The 19,020-nt window shown below is 53.7% G+C and overlaps 1 protein-coding gene across 1 annotated transcript; it reads right to left on the bottom strand.

Annotated features, from left to right (window-relative positions):
• Window positions 1–1,152: 1,152 nt before the first annotated feature.
• SLC5A5 (solute carrier family 5 member 5) lies at window positions 1,153–13,717 on the bottom strand. The gene is made up of 15 exons (XM_081135777.1): window positions 12,946–13,717; window positions 12,090–12,155; window positions 11,734–11,785; window positions 11,471–11,538; window positions 9,936–10,090; window positions 9,352–9,492; window positions 9,146–9,275; window positions 8,171–8,259; window positions 7,326–7,438; window positions 7,182–7,252; window positions 6,678–6,764; window positions 6,414–6,607; window positions 4,029–4,147; window positions 3,245–3,360; window positions 1,153–1,824 (listed from the first exon to the last, which is right to left on the bottom strand). Exons 1-15 carry the CDS (start codon window positions 13,300–13,302, stop codon window positions 1,645–1,647), a joined length of 1,938 nt encoding a protein of 645 aa, XP_080991903.1. The 5' UTR covers window positions 13,303–13,717; the 3' UTR covers window positions 1,153–1,644.
• Window positions 13,718–19,020: the final 5,303 nt, after the last annotated feature.

The following is a 19,020-nucleotide window of genomic DNA, read 5'->3' as shown; positions in this document are numbered from 1 at the left end:
CTCTGGGTCTCTCCTCTTCTTATAAGGACACAGTCATTGAATTCAGGGCCCATCCTAATCCAGTATGACCTTATCTTAATTTAACTAAGTATACCTACCAAGACCTTATTTTTAAATAAACTCACATTCTGAGGTTGCAGGTGGACATGAATTTTTGGGGGAGGACTCTATTGAACCTGGCAGCCCCGACTGCCAGGTGAGCAGGGAAGCCATGGCAGGTGAGGGCAGAGGCAAGTGCAGCCAGCTTTCATGGTCACAGAGACCCCGGGGGTGGTGCAGGGACATCGCAGAGGCTATCCAGATGCAAAGGGCAGCAAGGAGGGAGTGCTTCAAGAAAGAGTCATGAGGGGAGACAAGTTGTGTGTCTGGGAGGGCTGTACAATGCACCCTGATGTGGGAGTGGTCACCTCTCTCTGGTGATTTAAATACTCAGGTTTATTCATTTGTAGGCTTGAGCAAGAGACACAGAGATTTGTACTCAGATCTGAACTCAGATTTGACTGCGAGATCTGAGGCCAGAATAATTTCTCAGAGAACCCAGGATATCAAGCCTCAGAGTCCATTTATTTGATGTGTGTGGATGAAGTCTCCAGCCAAGGGTCAGGGGCATGCACTCACCCAGTCGATAGGGCCCTGTACACCAGGGATGTGTCCTCAGTGGAGCCCCAGCGCCATGCGGCACCCAGGCCCGTCCCTGCCCAACCAGACTCAGGCAACCTGACTGAACTTCAGTTTCTTCCTCTGCAAAGCGAGTTCACAGTCCTTAATGAATGAGCTGGGGCAAGTGTCCGGACGCAGGAGGAAAGCTAAAAAGTAATTTCTCCTTCCTCCTCCCATCATGCTCTCAGGGTCAGAGGCCAGGTGCCCTCCGACCCTTCAAAGGAAGGGGGCGGAAGACAAGCCGGTGTCCAATTCTCAGCGCATCTCTGCTTTGTCCTGTGACCTTGGCCATATCCCTGCCCCTCTCCAGTTCTCAGTTTCCTCATCCGTGAAATGAGGTGCAGGGGGCTGGGCCTGAGAACCTCCAAAATCCTTGCTAAGGTTCAGACACCTTGCAGAAAGAGTTGGGGTCTTTCTTGGACTCTCAGACCCTCATGTTGAACCTGGAGGTTTCCCATGTTGTCCAGAGGGGACTCCAACTTTTTTTTTTTTAATATATCTTTATTGATTTCAGAGAGAGGAAGGGAGAGGGAGGGAGAGAGAGAGAGAGAAACATCATTGATGAGTCATTGATCGGCTGCCTCCTGCACGCCCCCCACTGGGGATCGAGCCCGCAACCCGGGCATGTGCCCTGACCAGGAATCGAACCGCGATCTCCTGGATCCTAGGTCAATGATCAACCACTGAGCCACGTGGGACGGGCTCCAACATCTTTTTTTCGTAGGTATGGACAAATCTGGCCTCATTTTGAGGTGCTGGCGGGGATACAGCGTCTAAGACTAGCGGCTGTGTGGAAGCAGGGGGCTGGATAAAATGACTTTCCAGAGATGGGGCTTGCCTCTTCCCACAGGGCGGGGACCTGCAGTCCTGAGCTCATTTGCATACGACACCATCCAACCAATCAGCGTCCGAGGCCATTGTCCCCTGGTCTGCGATTGGCCCGTAGCCGAGGACTGGCCCACCCTGAGGTTCCATTCCTGGTGGTCAGTCCTGGGCGGGCTCAGAGAGGTCTGTCTCCCGCAGGCCACGGCCACCCTCGCGCCCACTGCGAGGGCTCCAGGAGCCGGAGCTGGCTCCGTCCACCTCCTTCCGCCCCAGGAAGAGCAGCTGGTCCTCGTTGGTGGGCAGGAAGTCAGGAGGCCTGGGAGACAGTTCCTCAGCCCCCTGTGGGGAGGAGAGAAGAAAGACCTCTTCAGAGACCCCTTTTTCTGTGTCTGCTCATCTCCCAGATGGGAACACTGAGGGCCTAGGAGGGTGGCATCCGGGCAGGGTTGCACAATGTCCTCTTGCCCAGTGCATTAGCCAGTCCCCCAAATCTCCATCCACTTCTCTTCCCCATGCCCATGTCACCTATAGTCCTGGCCATCAACGCTTGCATGCCTGCCTGCCTCCATTCTCTCCCTGACTCTCTCCCTGTTCCCCTTCAAGAAAATAAATATTTCCCCACAGCAGCCCAAGGGAGCTTTAAAACATTTCAGCCAAATCTGTTTCCTCCCCAATCTCCCCCTTTGCCAATCCTGTTCCAGCTTCAGGGCCTTTACGCCTGCTGTGCCCTCCACTGAGACTGCCCGTCCTCAGCTGGCTCCTTCTCTCCTCGTTCCAAGGCTCTATCAATGTCCCTTCTTCCAGGAGGCCGCCCTCATTGCAGTATTCTGTTTTGCTGTCTTCCTCACACTTACCCCTGCCAAGAACCTACTCTCAGTTTAGTTTTTATCTGCTCCTGCTAGACAGTGGGCTTGGACACCAGAGCAGAGCAGGGCGAAGTACACAGCAAGTGCTTAATGAGTGAGGAAATGAAATGGAGTGCAAAGCGGGGGCAGGCCTGAATCAGGCCCCTCAGGGACAACATTTCCCAAACTCAAGGCATTCAGAGCAACCATGAGGCTTTGAGCAAAGTCTGTCTAACCTGTCCATTTCTTATATAAGATTATCTCTATGCTGACTCACTTTTTTTTTTGTTGTTTTTTTTTTGTTAACCTTCACCCAAGGATATTTTTTCCATTATTATTTTTTTAGAGAGAGGGGGAGGAGGAGGGGAGAGAGAGAGGAAGAGAGAGAGAGAAACATCGATGTGACAGAGACACATTGATTGGCTGTCTTGCGCACGCGCCCCGACTGGGCTGGGGGATCAACTGACCTACGAGGTGCGTGCTCTCGACTAAGAATCAAAACCCAGATCCTTCCATCCATGGGCTGATGCTATAACCACTGAGCCACTGAGCCAAAAGGGCCAGGGCTGACTCACTTTTGAATGAAGCAATTTTATTATTGGAAGAGACTTTATATCAATACCCTAAAGGCAAACCAGTTTCACCTGCCATAGATTGGAAGTAAGTGTAAAAACAGATACAATGAAAATTATGAACTTCTGCTTAGTCTTTGTTAAAGGGGGTAATAAAAAATGTTGAAGATACATCAGCTCCAACTGAGTCTTTCCACTGGTGGTAACAAGAAGTTGAGAAAGACAGTGACTGATTGTCATACCATTCCCTTGAATTACAGCCATGCCCAGAGCATCCCAAGCTACTTCACAGCTACTTTACTGTCCCTTCCCTCACTCTGGGATCCCAGCCCTGAGACTGACCTTCACCAAGCTGTCATCCTGAGTGGCCACTTCTTCCTTGGGAGCCACCAATGCTGTCTGCAATGTGAGGTCCCACCACAGCAGACCAGGACCCAGGGCACTGCGCTTGGTTGGGCCTGGGGTGTCAGAGAGAATTGGGGTCATTTAGTCATGGGTGGTGGAAACTGGAGACTGGGAAGGGAAGGGAAAGCTCAGATGGGTTCCAATCCCAGATCTGACAGTGACCCATTGAGGGACCTTGGCAAGCCTCTGCCCCTCTCTGGGCTTCAGTTTTCTCATCTATACATCGGTGGATGGTCGGGGGGGGTCCAGTGTGTGGTTCTGTTCACGGAACAGAGACAGGCTCAATAAAGGCCTGGTAAATGTAAAGCCTACACTCAGAAAGTGGGAACAGGTACTGTTGTCACTTTTGATTTCTCTTGATCTCTTTTCACTTCTTTGTGGGGTCCAGAGTTCCCCCTGGGGTGCAGAGTGAACAAGGCCTTGATGAGAAGGTATTTCAGCACCATAGACAGCATCTCGTGGCCCCACCCCACAATTCCCAGCAAAGACCTAATCTTTGGGGCTGCGGGTGTGTCTCAGTTTCTGCCTTTGCTAAATAGGGCAAGGCCTGCAAGGTGCAGGGTGGTCCCGAAGGTGATGCAGCATCAAGGGTGCAGATGTGTCCAGTATATAGTGGCTGTTTGGCCAATGGGAGCATCCTTCCTCTTCTTCCTGCCCAGTGGGTCCTGGAGGCAGAGGAATGAACAGGGTGACCTCTGAAGAAGCCACAAGCCCTGCTTACCTGTCAGGTAGCTGATGAGGGCTCCGCACAGCATGGTGCTCAGTGTGCCCAGGGCACCATAATAAAGATAGGAAATGGCGTAGAAGCTGTCAGCCAAGGTGGGTCGGCCAGGGTCCATTCTGGGGGTGGGAGAGGTGAGCATGAGTCTAGAAGCCACTCTCAGTCCATTCCCTTCCTTTCATCTTCACTGCATGGCCTAGCCCAGTCCTCTATTATTGGTCACCCAGATGTGTGCAGTAGCCAATACTCCTCTCCGGCCATCCTGCCCTACCCCCAGGCTTTCTTTACACATAACCAGAGGGAGTGTTACTAAAATGTAACTCAAATAACCTTAACCTCCTGCCTCTGCTCATTACCCTCTGTGGCTCACTACTATCCTAAGAATAAAATCAAATTAAAGTCTTAGAAAAAAACATAGGTGTGAATCTTTATGACTTTAGATTTGGCAATCATTACTTGGATATAACACCAAAGCACAAGCAACCCAAGAAAACAGGTACATTGAACTTCATCAAAATGAAAAATTCTTGTGCATCAAGGGACACTGTCAAGAGAATGAAAAGACAACCCACAGAATGGGGATGGAAGGAGATGTTACTTTGGGCAGCAAGTGCACAATGCACTATGCAGGTAAAGTGTTATTGAGTTGTACTCTTGAAACTTGTATGGTTTTATTAACCAATGTGACCCCAATAAATTCAATTTAAAAAACCTAACCCTAACACACACACACACACAAAAAGACAACCCACAGAATGTGAGAAAATATTTGCAAATCATACATCTGATAAGGACCTAGTATTCAGAATATATAAAGATATAAAGAATATATAAATGATGACTCAACAATAAAAAGACTCAATTTAAAAATGAACAAAGGATTGAAATAGATATTTCTCCAAAGAAGAAATACATATGGCTAACAAGCACATGAAAAGATATTCAAAATCATTTGTCATTAGAGAAACACAAATCAAAACCACAATGATGCCTGGCCGGCGTGGCTCAGCGGTGGAGCATCTGCCTAGGATCCAGGAGATCGAGGTTCGATTCCCAGTCAGGGCTCATGCCCGGGTTTCGGGCTGGATCCCCAGTTGGGGGCCTGCAGGAGGCAGCCGATCAGTGACGACTCTCTCATCATTGATGTTTCAATTCTCTCTCTCCCTTTCCCTTAGTCTCTGTGAAATCAATAAAGGTATATTTTTTAAAAAAACAAATAAAAAAACCCCAAAAAACCACTATGATGCCCTGGCTAATGTGGCTCAGTTGGTTGAGCATCATGCCATGAACCAAAGGGTCACTGGTTCGATTCCTGGTCAGGACACATGCCCAGGTTGCAGGCTCAATCCCCAGTAGGAGGCGTGCAGCTGATCATCGATGTTTGTCTGTCTGTCTCTCTCCCTCTCCTTCTCCTTCCCTCTCTCTCTAAAATCAATAAAAACATATATTTTTTAAAAAACACAATGAGATACCACCTCACACCCACAGAATGTCTAGAATTTTTTTTTTAAAAAAGGAAAATGAAAAGTGTTGGCAAGGATGTGGAGAAATTGGAACTCTCATACATTGCTCCTGGGAATGTAGAGGACGGTCTGGTGATTCCTCAAAAAGTTAAACATAGAATCACCATATGATCCAGCGATTCCACCCCCAGGTATAGACCAAGAGAAATGAAACATATGTCCACACCAATTTGTACATAAATGTTCATAGCAACACTAGTCACAATCACCAAAAAGTAGAAACAACCAAAATATCCATCAACCGATGAATAGACAAACAAAACGTGGTCAATCCACACAAGGAAATGTTACTTATTTGTCAGCGCTATGTTGCGGATGAACCTGAAAAACATCAACCTGAGTGAGAGAAGTCAAACAGAGAAGACCACACATAGTATGATCCCCTTAATGTGAAATGTCCAGAACAGGCAAATCCATAGTGACAGAAAGTGGATTAGTGGCCTCCAGGGGCTGGGGAGGGGGAAAAGGGAGTGACTGCTATGGGCACAGGGCTTCCTTTTGAAGTGATGAAACATTTCTTGAGTTAGATAGTGGTGATGGTAGTGTAACCACGCGAATATACTAAAACCCACTTTTAAACGACTAATTTTATGGTCTGCAAATTATATCACAATAAAAAAAAATCAGACCAAACTCCCCTGGCTGGACCTAATATATCCTTTCTTCCCTCTTTAAATTCACCCAACCTCACCACAGCCAGTACACTAATGTGAACCTGGCCTTGCATTTCCCCACCCCTCAATCCCGCAATGCCCTTCCCTTCCCTCTTCCCAAGCCCCGCTCCTCCTCCTCATTTGGAAACGCAGTTTAAGGGTCCCCTCCCCACCACGTTCTCTCACGCCAAGCCCCCCACCCCGCTCACCCGGTAGCCCCACCGGAGGCGTTGGCGAGCAGGAGGGGCCCTAGGAGGCCAGAGGCGTTGGCTGAGGGCCCCGCGCAGGCGGCAGCAGAGGACGGCAGGACCCCCATGGACTTCGCGCTGGGCGGGTACAGAGTGGCGCCCACGGCCACCCACAGCGAGAGCAGGAAGCCGGCCAGCAGCCCGGAGAGCACGCCCTGGGAGCGCGGGGGGTGAGCGCGCGCGGAGCCCGGCCCCGCGTCCAGCGCCCCCCGCCCCCCCACTCACGGGTGTGTTGCAGGCGGGGAGGAATATTCCCAGAGTGAAGGCTCCGAGGAGGGGGCCGCTGAGGACGCCCATGACAGTGAAGGAGCCCTGGGGGAGAGGGTGGGGTGTGACGGGGGGCGGAGCCACCCCACCTCTCGGGGCTTCAGTTTACCCCCGGGAAAGCGAGACCTGAGGGATCCTACTGCGGCCCCGGACTCCTCTGTGCCTCAGTTTCGCTAAAGGGGAGGGGACGCTCTGTTTCTGTCTCTCTCCCCTGGGTTGTAGGCAGAGATGCCCATTCTCTCTCTTAACGGATGCCGGGGGCCGTCTCACATCCGTGAGTCTCTTCCCGCCCCCAGGCCGCCGCCCCCCACCTTCCTTCACACAGCCCAGGTGGCTGCAGGAAAATCCACGCGCTGGTGCGCGGCGGGCCCTAGAGGGTGTATGACCCTCTCCACCCTCGGCGCAAGGCAGGAGGTGCCCCACCTCTCGGGGAGATGGAGCAGGGTTGGGGAGAGCGCTCACCTGGAGGACGCCGCTTTCCAGCAGGGAAGACAGAGCTGCCACCGTGATACAGGCCAAGCCATATATGAGTGCTGTAGTGATGGGGATGGCACTGTCAGCGAGGAGAGGATGCCCTGGCCCCTCGCCCAGACCCCCCTAACTCACAGAGCCCCTTGGAGATGATTACGAGTCTCCGGGGCACCAGGCTGGGCAGCCGTGGTTTGATGAGGTCCTCCACGGTGACCGCAGCCATGGCGTTGATGCTAGTGGATGCGGTGCTGGGGGGCAGAGGGAGAGGGGGAGCATGTGGTCAGGCCGCATCCAGAGACTGGCCACACCATCTCTGGGGACCACTGACTGGGGATGTCCCTAGCTGCCCACACCAGCTGACCTGCCAGGACCCCACCTAGCCCAAGGACAGAGGAATGGGTGATAGACTCCCCCAAGATTTGAGGAGATGTCCACCCCCACCCTCACTCAAGACTTGAGACTTCTCCACAAAGGAACAGGGACACCTACAACCAGGCACGCAAATGACACAAGTTCTTGTTACAGAGCAATAATGGGGCACGGAGAACTGCCACATGGGGCCCTGGTCACCCTGTGGCCAAAAGTCATGGAAGATTTAAAACTACCAGAATGTGAGGCCCATAAGGGCAGGAGTGGGGGGACCACTTGGTCACAGCTGTGCCCCAGGATTTAAAACAGCAGGTGCAGAACATAGTAGGTGCTCAATAAACATTTGTTTGGGGAAGGACTGAGAGAAGGAAGAAAGAAAGGGGAGCCAGATGTGGCTGCCAGGTGCTAAGAAGGTGAATACCCCACAGTTGGGGCCCTTGTGCCCAGGGTGTGCCCTCTGCCAGAACCCACCTGAGCTGCCTGCTGGGAATCAAGCAGGAACTGTAAATGGTAGATACATCTAGAGCATTCTATCCCTAAGGGGGGTGGCTGGTAGGGACAAGGCTCTGAGGGGCTGGGACATGGCTGGGTGGGCAGGCAGGGCCACTCACCTGAGGGTACCACTGTAGGCACAGGCCAGAAAGAGCCCAGGGATTCCAGGCAGGTCCTTGAAGATGTCCAGCACTAGTAGGGGCATGTACTGGGGGGAGGTGGGGATCAGCCTCCAGGACAGGAGCACCCAGAAGGTGGGGCTTCTGTCTGTCCTTACCCTGCATGTCCCCAGCACCCAGTGCAGACTGGGCTCACACTGGGCACTTAGCGTGTGTTTGTTAATGGGCTGCATGCACCTGTGATGGTGCACAGAGCCCTGGGATCCCAGTGAAACAGGGTTCCGTGTCATCTCCACTTTACTGACGAGGCCAGTGAGGCTGAGAGGTGCAGCCCTGCCTGAGGTTGCAGTCAGGCAGTCGGGATTCTGACCCCAGGAGACAGCAGATGCAATAGCCTTGCAGCTTCTGCCCACTCTGAACCCCATGGCTAGAGCTCCAGCTGGGGTGTGACCTAGGTATTGATCCTGGCCCTGGCACTGCCCTTGACTTGCCTGTGGACCTTAGGCAGTTGCCTCCTACCCCCTCCAGCCTCTGTTTGCTCATCTGTAAAGTGGGCACCATGGCATCCTTGGCCTCATCACATGCTGAAGGATTTGATGGGAAACTGCTTGTGAAGGGGGACAGCATGAGGTACAGAGTCGGTGTCTGGGACACAGGAGCTGGTCATTATTACTAACACCGTCACTGTGTGCTGGACCATGGTCCCATTTTCTCCTTGATACCTCTCAGGGAGTCTATGACTAAATCTGAATGTGCCCCTCTCCTGCTCGCATCCACCATGGCTCCTCATTGCCTCCCAGCTTCATCTTCCCCACTCCTCCCAGGCCCTCCTCTGAGCCAAGCTCTCTCCTGCCTCTGGATTTTGCACAGGCTGCTAGGAAAGCTTTTCTACCCTCATCCCCAGAGAGTCATCCATACAGAGGTTCAGAGTGGGGACGGGGTCAGGAGTAGCCTAGGAGCCTGGACCAGACTCACCTGGTCAGGGGCAGAAATACGCCCTGTGAGGAGGGGGTCGCAGTCCATATAGAGCGTGAACATGACGATGCCGCAGCCAGCGGCACTGGACACAATCAGGAACAGGCCCAGCTGGTTGACGAGCAGGGCCCTGTGGGGAGGTGTGCCTCAGGCTGGGGATGGGGGGCAGCACATCCTAGATGCCCCCCTGACCCCCCGACACTCACAGCTTGGCCTGCTTCTCTGTGCGACAGGCCACATAGCGCTGCACCTGTGCTTGGTTCACGCCATACATTGAGAGCCACGCCAACGTGCCTCCCACCACCAAAGTCCAGAATGTGTAGCGACTCCGTGGGTCTGGGTCAAAGCTGGATGAAAGCAGGGCAATGGGGATGCCACATTGAATTCACACTCCCAAGGGTCCTAGATGGCCATTCCCCTTAAGAGCCTTAAGGAGACATGCGGATGGGTTTTGAAGTGTGAGCAGGAGTTTGCCAGATTGAAAATTCATTTATTTGTTTACTGAGTCATCTATGTATGTGTTCCAAAACCATTCTTTCTATGCCCAGCTGGGACCTCAGAGAGCCTTTAGTTCCCAGTGTAGCCTGGGGGGTGGGGTAGGGAGAGGTCTGGGCCAGACGGAAGAATAGGGGGCAGAAGAGTACAGAGAAGGGGAACCAGGGTACTATCTGTGGAGAGTCTGGGAGGGAATCAGGGAGGGCTTCCTGGAGTAGGAGGCATTGGCTGGCTTCTCTCAGGGCAGAGGGATGCCAGCTCCATCTTGCAATATCCCCCTCTACATTTCACTCACTCCATCAGGTTGATCCGGGACTGGTTCTGGGCCAGTCTGAACACCTGCCTGGGCCCTCCCACAAGCATGGTCCCGCGAACCAGGACAACCCAGAAACCAGCCAGCATCACCACAACCTGGAACATGTCAGTCCAAATCACAGCCTTCATGCCGCCCTGCAGGATGTGACAGACAGGAAGAGAGGGGGTCAGACAGGGACCTGTCTGGGGCCTGCAGGACAGGACAGAGTGAGGCAAAGAGGGGTCAGATGGGAGACTGGCTGCAGCCAGTCTGGACTGGCTTCCAGTAGTAGCTGGGACCAATGCCCCTCTCTGCCTCAGTTTCCTTATCTATAAAGTAGGGTTAATAACAGTGCTCTCCTGCCCTGGCCGGTGTGGATCAATTAGTTGGAGCATTGTACACGGAAAGATGGCAGGTTCGATTCTCGGTCAGGGCACATACCCAGGTTGCTGGTTCAATTCCCAGTTGGGGCACAGTCAGGGCGTGTGCGGGAGGCAACGGGTTGATGTTTCTCTCTCTCTCTCCCTCCCCCCTTCCTCTCTCTAGAATCAGTTAAAAAAAAAAAAAACCCACATACCACAGTACTCTCCTTATGGGGATGTAAGAATTAAATTACTTAATATGAGAAAAATATTTGGAATGGCACATTTAAGTGTTCAGTGAGTGAGTGAGTGATGGCTGCTACTACTACTATTATTATTATTACTACTACCATTATTATTAGCTGCTCTTTTTGCCCTTCCAGCCTCCATGCCTTTACATTCCCATGGCAGTCCCTGGATTTTCCTTTGGAGAAGCCCCTTCTCCCCCCACAAGCTGTACAGGTGAGGCCAATCCTGCTCCCAGCTCCAGGAATAGCCAATTAGAATATCCTAATCTAAAAAGGTGAAGGGATTAAGTAAAAAACAAACAAATAAACAAACTCATAGACACAGAAAATAGCATGGTGCCTACCAGAGGGGAATGGAGGTGGGGGGAGGTAGAAGAAGGTAAAGGGGAGATAAATGGTGATGGAAGGAGACAACTTGGGGTGGTGAACACACAATACAACATACAGATGACATATAGAATTGTACACCTGAAACCTATATAATTTTATTAACCAATGTCACCCCAATAAATTCAGTTAAAAAAAGAATATCCCAAACCCCCGAACTTCTGCTCATTCTGCACACAAGACCAGAGCTAGCCCAACAGAGCCCTCCTGGACTTCAGCCAGCCCACCCTGAAATAGGAGCTCACTTTCTGACCAAAGGGGTGGATGCGTGGAGCTGACGGGACCCTGGAGATAAGAGAAGCACACAAAGGACACTGTTGTAGCCCCTGGATCCAGCCAGGCCTGAAACTACCTTATCCCTGGAATCTAACCAATAAACCTTCCAAATATTCTTTCATTATAAAGATGAGGAAACAGGCCCAGTTGGGACTGGGTTTCCTCGGGAGGAAGGAAAGGTAAGGAGTATGGACAGCCAGCCCAGGGTCTCCCTGACCCAGTGGGCATGGAGCCCCCAAGTGGAGTGAGGGAGGTCACTCACCACAGTGGTGTAGAAGGTACAGATGGCTCCAGTGGACAGGAGTGATGCCCAGATGTCCAGCCCAGACACTGTTTAAGGAGATCCCCCCATTAGGTCACCAAGTGGGGTGCAAACTTGGCCTCCAGTGTCTTGGGCTTTCCTCTCTCTAGAAGGAGTCTCCCCTCCCAAGTGTCTCCTGGGACAAACCCTGTCCCCTCCTCTGGTACAGCCTGTAAACCTTTGCCCCTTCCCAGACACCCTCCCCTGATCTCCCAGAGTCAAACCTTGGTTGAGAATGAGCGCTGGGGCGTAGATCACGATGCCCGTGTATAGCACCTGCAGTGGGAGGGGAGGTAGGGTAGTGGTAGTGGTGACTGGGCAAGGAATGAATCTGGAGATGGGAGAAGGGGGGTGTTTGCGGTAGGGAGGAGGCAGGTGGGGCGGGCCATGCTGGTGAGGGCCGGGTCAGGTCCTGCTTAAGGAGGAGGTTGGCAGGCCAGACCTGTAGACCTGACCTCAGTGGGCAGGGCCGGGCAGGACTTTGCAGGGTGGGGGCGGGTCGTGAAGGATGGGGAAGGGTTCTGGGTGGGGCAGATGAAGGCAAGACCCTTTGGAAGAGGGCAGAGCCCAGGCCACTCACTGTGGCCACCAGGTACTGCAGGGTCCCACAGAGCCGCACAGCGCGGCTGAAACGCAGCTCCAGGTACTGCAAGGAGGAGCAGAGGACTCATGGTCACCTGGACAGATCCTACCTGGGGGCTCCAGACCTCTGGGTTCTTTCATTTGCCCTCTTGGCTTCTGCCCTCCCTCTGGTGGCCAACTTTGCTCTCTGCACTCTTGCCTGTGGGAGCCTCTGCCAAGCACACACACTCTGACAGTCTGCACACACCTGTGCACGTGCACCATCTCCAGGCCTATGCCCACGGTGTGTGCCCAGGAGGACTGAGCCATCAAGTGTGTACACGTCCCCCCTCACTCGTGTCTGATTGGCCTTTGGCAAACAGTTATTAGTCATGCTTTTAATCACTTTATCCATGGCCTGAAGGAGGTCCTGTAGTTAGCCAGGTTGGACATTTGGGAAACCTGAGCTGAGGCCTGCCCCTTGCCGAAGGTAAAAGAGGGGAAATCAGGTTTCAAATCTCAAGCCCGAGGTCCCTCGAGCACTCAGGTGTCTGCATGCTGAGGCATGTCCAGGGCAAGTGTGTGCCTGTCTACAGGTGAGTGCAAACCTGGCCGAACCTGGCCCCACCCTCTTGGGGCTTCCACCAAAGAGAACCAGGACACAGGCTCCTCTTCCTCCTTCCTGCCCCTCCCGGGCTGCCTGGGGCTTCTTCCCAGAACCCTGCCCACCTGTATGCCTTGGGGAAGGGGGGGAGGCAGGAGAGCACCAAGACGCCGTTCTGTGTACCCCTGCACAGCAGTTCAAAGCCCCAGGGCTCCCCCACGCCTCCCTGCGTTCCCAGCCAGGCGGTGGGCTCTGGTTCTCTGCCTGGTACCTGGTAAGTGCTGGTGAGGCCCAGGCGGTAGAAGACTGGCAGGTAGAAGGCAGCGGTCAGTAGGGAGTTGAGCAGCTGGCCCAGGCACATCCAGAGAAACTTGAGGCCGTAGCGATAGGCCTCGGCCGGTACACCCAGCACCTGCACGGCCGACATGAAGCTGGCGGCCAGCGAGAGGCCAACCGGCAGGGCCGTGAGGCGCCGACCCCCGGTGAAGAAATCCTCAGCGCTGCGCTGCCCGCCCCGCGCCAGCCCCACCCACAGCCCGATGCCCGTGGACACGAGGAGCATGAGCGCGAAGACCCCATAGTCCCAGGCTCCGAACGTGGCCCGCGCCCCCGCCCCGACGGCGGCCATGAGGCGCAGGTGCGGGGCCAAGCGCGACCCCCCAACCCCGCGCCCGGGCTCGGGAGGTTGGCTGCGGCGGGAAGGCGGGGGCCGAGCAGAGGTCGGAGGATGCTCGGCCTCGGCAGCGAGGCGCACGCCGGTTCCCGTCGGTTCCCGGCGGCCCTCGCTGCGGCCGTCTGCCTCCCCGCCTCTCCTCTCCGTCTACGCAGTTGCCTCCGCTGTCAGTCTGTCCGTCCACCTCGCCTCCCTCTCCGTCTGGCTGCCCGGTGAAGCCGCGTGTCTGCCACCCAGGCTCTGCCCCTCTCCCTGGGAGTCGCTTTTAGGGCTGATGGCAGGAGGTCTCGGTGGGGCTTAAAGGGGCGGCCCAAGGCAGCGGGCTGCGGATTTATAGGGCTCCCTCCTGGGTCAGCAAAACTCCGCCCCCAGACCTGCCCGCACCCTTTCCTCCCAGGACAGGGTCGGTCACGTGAGTGTCTGCTGGGGGTTGGGGCTGGAGGCTTAGTGTAGCACTCACCCCAGATACCAGGGGCTGTTAATGTCTCCCGTTGACTGGTGGGGAAACTGAGGTTCAGAGATGGCATGTCACTCACCCCAGGCCACACAGCCGGGAGCAGCGTTCAACGCTGAAACCACTACTGTGCTGTAGTACCTTTGAGCTACTGGGAACTCACTCTCCCACAGGGCTGGGGGTCACTTTCAAGGCTGTGGAGTCCTCTAAGGAAAACTGGACCCACTTGAACCCCTTTGCCAACTGGCCCCCCTTTCTCTAGAGCCTAGGGGGAGTGCATCACCAAACCCCACCCTCAGGCTAATCCAAATGGAAGATATCAGGGTTCAAATCCTTAGTGCATGTGTACTGGAGGAAGTGTGCTGCTTTCTGGGCCTCAGTTTCCCCATCTGTAAATAGGAATAAAAGCTCCTGCCTCAGAGAAATAAATGGAACCCGCATAATACAAACCTGGCACAGACTAAGTGCCTTTTCATTTGTTTCTTCATTTATTCGTTGGTTCCTTGTCAACGTGCACTGGGTGTCTGCCCTGTTCCAGGCATACCGTACTAGGAAGGTCATGAGGAGGGGTTGTCAGTGGCCAGGAACCCGAATAAGTGGTAGACCCATGACTACCTGGGAAGGTAGTGTCTGGCATGCCTATCACACAAGTGACACCAAGAGGGGAAGTCCCTTGCTTGGGGTCATGCCATCAAGGGACCCAGACACTGTCATCTTGGGGCCCTTCGCTGGGGCACCCGGAGGGACTTTGGACTCTGGAAGCTCTAACCTCTGGTTCGCCCTCCAAAAGCTGGGTACCCTCCTCCATAAGACGGTGGGATCTAAAAATGCGCGGGCGGAATGCTAGGGTGCTGCGGTCCTCAGCGGCCTCTGTCTCCCCCTAGTGGCACCCTCTGGCCTACTCGCTCTGCTCAGGCTGAGTCCAGCGTACCCCCGGGCCTTCACGAGTGTCCCCAGGGACTCTCTCCTCTTTATATATGCGATGTGTAGGCCCCTCTCCTAGGGTTCCAACACAACTGTCACACGGCCATCTGTTGCCCATGCCAGGAGGGTGTGGAGGACACCGAGTTCCTCTTCCTTTCACCTCCATTATTTTTCCAGGCCCCGGCACGGCATTTTCTTGGAAAACCTGCTGGGAAAGGGGAAATCCGGGCAGGGATCCCTTCCCGAAAAGCCATGCAAACATGAAAACATATGCAAACTGATGCCAGAAAACCTGCTCTGTCTCCCTAGGGAGGTTCTTGGAGGCGGTACCATTTGGTGCCAGCACCCGTCTTCCCCTACCCTACCTTAGAGGGGGGTCCAGGCCACAGGCTGACATCTGGGCTGAAACCCGTTCATCGAGCACCTACTGTGGGCAAGGCCCTGTGCCAAGTGCTGGGGACCTAGGTGGACCCATCGGTGCACAGGATCATGACACTGATGCAGCCAGCAGATGAATACCCATCCCAGAAGCTGATGGATGACAAGAATGTTGGCCTGGAGGCAACCATGGGGGGGGCACTCCGGGGTGGTGAGTGGAGACCTACAGGCAGAAAATGAGCTAGCTAGGCTGGGGGAAGGGCCCTGAGGTAGAAAGGAACTAGACAGGAAGGGCCACCAGAGGACTTTGAGCCTTGGTGAGGGATGTAGATTTTATTCCAAGGGCACTGGGGAGCCACTGGAGAGTTTGGAGCAAATGAGGGATCCAATCAGTGGGGCCTAGTGGGATAAACCTAATAACAGACCTAATGAGATGGGGAGAAATGGGTAGATTCACAACATTCTGGAATTTGGGATGTGAGAGGAGGCCCAGAGTTGGGAGCCCTCGGGGGTAGGCAGGACCATCTCCTGTGCCTGCTGGGGAGTTGGAGCAGGAAGCCTGGAGGGAGGCAGGGAGCAGGGTGGGGAGTAGTAGTACCTTAATGGGAAGAGGGCAGGCAGGACTGCAGAATATGAAGGGTCAGGGATATCCTGAAGACCCAGCTGCTTTCGTCTGAGCAGAAGGGGCAGGCATGTTGGGGTGTCACATGTGTATCTGCTGCCCTTTGCTGTCCACTGCCTGGGCATCCTGTGCTCCCATGGCTCCCTGGAGACATGGCAAGGGTCAGGGGTGAGAGGTTGTAAGCTACTCTGGCTCCAGCATACTCTACTGGGTCCTTGAACTCATACCCTGTACTCAGTAAAAGCAAACCTTTATTCCCCTGGTGATGCCACTGTGAGATTCCAGGAGTCTAAAGTCTTTTTTTTTTTTTTTTTTAATTTATTGGTGTTAGAGACAGAGAGGAAGATTGATTTGTTGTTCCACTTACTTACGGATTCACTGGTTCATTCTTGGGCACCCTGACTGGGGATTGAATTCATAACCTTGGTGTATTGGGATGATGCCCTAACTAACTGAGCTACCCAGCTAGGGCCCAAGAGTCTTGAGGACCCTATGATCCCGATTCTCAAGTCTTTCTGGGTCTCAGAATCTGTTGGGTCTCCTGGGATCCCCACTCTTCTTGCCTCAGCACCTTCCCTCATGGTCCTAACTCAGGAGATGGGTGCAGGGTGGGCCAGAGGAGTGGCTATCTCCCCCAGAGCTCCCAGCCTTGCCCTGGAATGACAGCTGGCACTTGGACATGCCCAGGAATGGGTCCTGGAATGCCTGTGGTAAGGGTGCACTGGGGTCCTGCCCTGTCTGGGTAGACCAGAGTGGTGTCAGCAATCCAAGTACCACCCGGCCTCACCAGCCCCACTTCCTCCTAATTCTGGCCTTTGCTCTAGGTGGTTCTGGCACAACACCCTGTGAAGACTGAGGGCTCAGTTCAGTGTCCCACCAGCTGCTCTTTGCAGGGTTTATGGGGAATTGCCAGGCAAGTGGTTACATGGTAGAGTCCATGGACAAACTGGTTAAGAGGATGGGTCGATGGCAAGGGTGGGTGCATGAAAAGGTTGAAGTTAGGGAGTTGGGCTTACTATCCTCAGTTCAAGGCCCCTCAATAATGGGATTGACCCCACATCTTGGCTGGGGAGGAAGGGGGCAGAGCCCTCCTTACTGGTTCCCAGGTTGTAATGTGGATAAGGCCTCAATGGAGCCCCAAGGTGGGGATGAGGTACCTGGTGGGCCTTTGTGGGGCCCTGAACTTCCACATTCCTGGTGGTACATCCTGGACTCTCAACCCCTAGCTTATCTGAAGCCTCCCCACCCCCAGATCTAAGGGATCACCATTCCCTTTACATAAAAGAAACCAGGGCTGAGTAGGCAGTGACTTGCCCTAGGCACAGCTGTCAGCGTCAGGGCCCACCTCCAGGCCACATCATGAGTGATCTAGCAGCCACCCAGAGTCAGGAACCCAAGCTTTTTCCACCTAGGTGCTGGCGGCCAAGGATGGCTGTTGGAGCATTGGCCATTATTCCAATGGTATGGGACTTCCTGGAAATAACACACATCACTGCTATCACACGGCCACCCCTAACTGCCAGGTAGGCTGGGAGACTCTGGGTGGCATCTAGATATTAAGAACCTATTACTGAGGAAGGGAAGAAACATTTTGGGCTAGTTTTTGCCAGAAACCACAACAGATAAAATCCACAAGACAAATGTGTTTGCAAAATGGGGAGATTTTTCTTCCAAGGTTTTGCCCCATACAAGGTTTTACAAATCAATAAAAAAATAACCAGCACCCCAGTGAGCCAAGGTTATACAAATGAATTTAATTAGGGGGTAGGGGCAGTACCTGCTTCATAGGAAAAGCAAATCCTAAAATGTGATTTTTCAGCCATCAAAGTTTGCTAACCCACCAGTACTGGCAAAGTTGGGGAAAACCAGGATTCCTTTAAGAAAAAAAAAAAGGCATTTCTATTGACTTCAGAGAGGAAGAGATGGAAACATCAATGGCCATTGATTGGCTGTCTCCTGCACTGCCCCCAAGCTGGGGATTGAGCCCACAACCCAGGAATGTGCCCTGACCAGAAATCAAACCTACATCTCCAGGATCACAGATCGATGCTCAGCCAGAGCCACAGCAGCCGGGCCAACATCCCTCCTTAATGCTGTTGGGAATACCTTGGATATCTATGGAGGATATTCTGGCAGTGCCAAAATCAAATGCCTGGCCTAGCAGTCAGGGCCAGGAATTCAGCAGTTACCACATGTGGTGCAGACACAGGTGGAGGGACATTCATTAGCCATCATTGCCCTTTCCTGGGTCCCACAAACTTACAGAAGCTCTGCCGGTGATAGCAACAGGTGTGGTTCCAGCCCTGTCTGGTGGACAGAAAACTAAGTCATATGGATAGATGTATGGTTCAGAAACATTATTGAGGTGAACCCAGTGATGACCTGTGAAGAGCAGTCCAGGTAGAGAGCTCAACAAGTGCAAAGGCCCAGGGGTGAGGAGTCAACTGTGTTGGAACAGCAGGTAAAGCAGCTGTGAGGGCCCTGGAAACCTGGGACCCCACTCAGGCCTCTTTCCTGAGAATGGCTGGCTGTGCACAAGCTGTGCCCCAGGCCTGGCTGCTTCCTGCCTTTTTGTGCTTGGGCTCCTTCCTGATCCATGATGGGTCCTGCCCAGCCTGTGCCCAGTGCTTGCATCCAAGCATTGTTGACTGAGTAAATGTGGTAGGTGGCCTGGACACCAATGCTCAGAGGGCTCAAGGTAACACACGAAGGACAGGTGCTCCCAAGGCCTGTGCCTCAATCTCCTTGAGGGCTTAGCCAGAGTGGGATTAGCTTCATGCCTGGATTTCCCGTTTTTTTAAGTGGTTTCCTGGAGACAGATGGCCTCAAACACCCTGAACGGAATCAGGGTAGCTTCAATCAAGGTGCCCCAAGTGGGGAAGCAGCAGAACCTCAGCACAGCAGGCTCATGTCCCTCTTGGGCACTACCTCATGTCTACTCTGAGAACCTTGTAACCAAGAACCAGGTTCTGGGCCAAGAGGAGAGGCCCCAGGTAGAATGAATAGCCCCCACTATCAGGATAGCCCCACTATCCTGATTCCCCCAGGGTCCAGCTGCCACATCTCACCACAAGAATGGGGGGGGAAATGGAGGCCTGTGTTTAATGAGGCAGGTGGGACAGATTTGGGGGCTAAATCTGTGGCTTACAATGCACCTCAAGCTCACAGCAGAGGACTGCCTGATAGGGCTGAAAACTCGGCCCTCTCACACCAGGGCTCCACCCACGACAGTTTCTCACTGGACAAAGCCTCTGGGAACTGAGTGGGCAGGAGAGATTAGGGACCCTTACCATTC

The sequence above is a fragment of the Miniopterus schreibersii genome, assembly GCF_964146895.1.
Source record: "Miniopterus schreibersii genome assembly, chromosome: 4".
NCBI lineage: Eukaryota > Metazoa > Chordata > Mammalia > Chiroptera > Miniopteridae > Miniopterus > Miniopterus schreibersii.
The sequence above is the reverse complement of the archived record's forward strand: the minus strand, read 5'-3'. Positions and strand labels throughout refer to the sequence as shown.

Coding starts and splice junctions, on each gene's coding strand:
- SLC5A5 (XM_081135777.1), bottom strand. CDS start 13,302: ATGGCCGCCGTCGGGGCGGGGGCGCGGGCCACGTTCGGAGCCTGGGAC. Junction 11,539..11,733: donor AGCGCTCATTCTCAACCAAG/GTTTGACTCTGG, acceptor CTCCTTAAACAG/TGTCTGGGCTGGACATCTGG. Junction 1,825..3,244: donor AGGATGACAGCTTGGTGAAG/GTCAGTCTCAGG, acceptor TCCTCCCCACAG/GGGGCTGAGGAACTGTCTCC.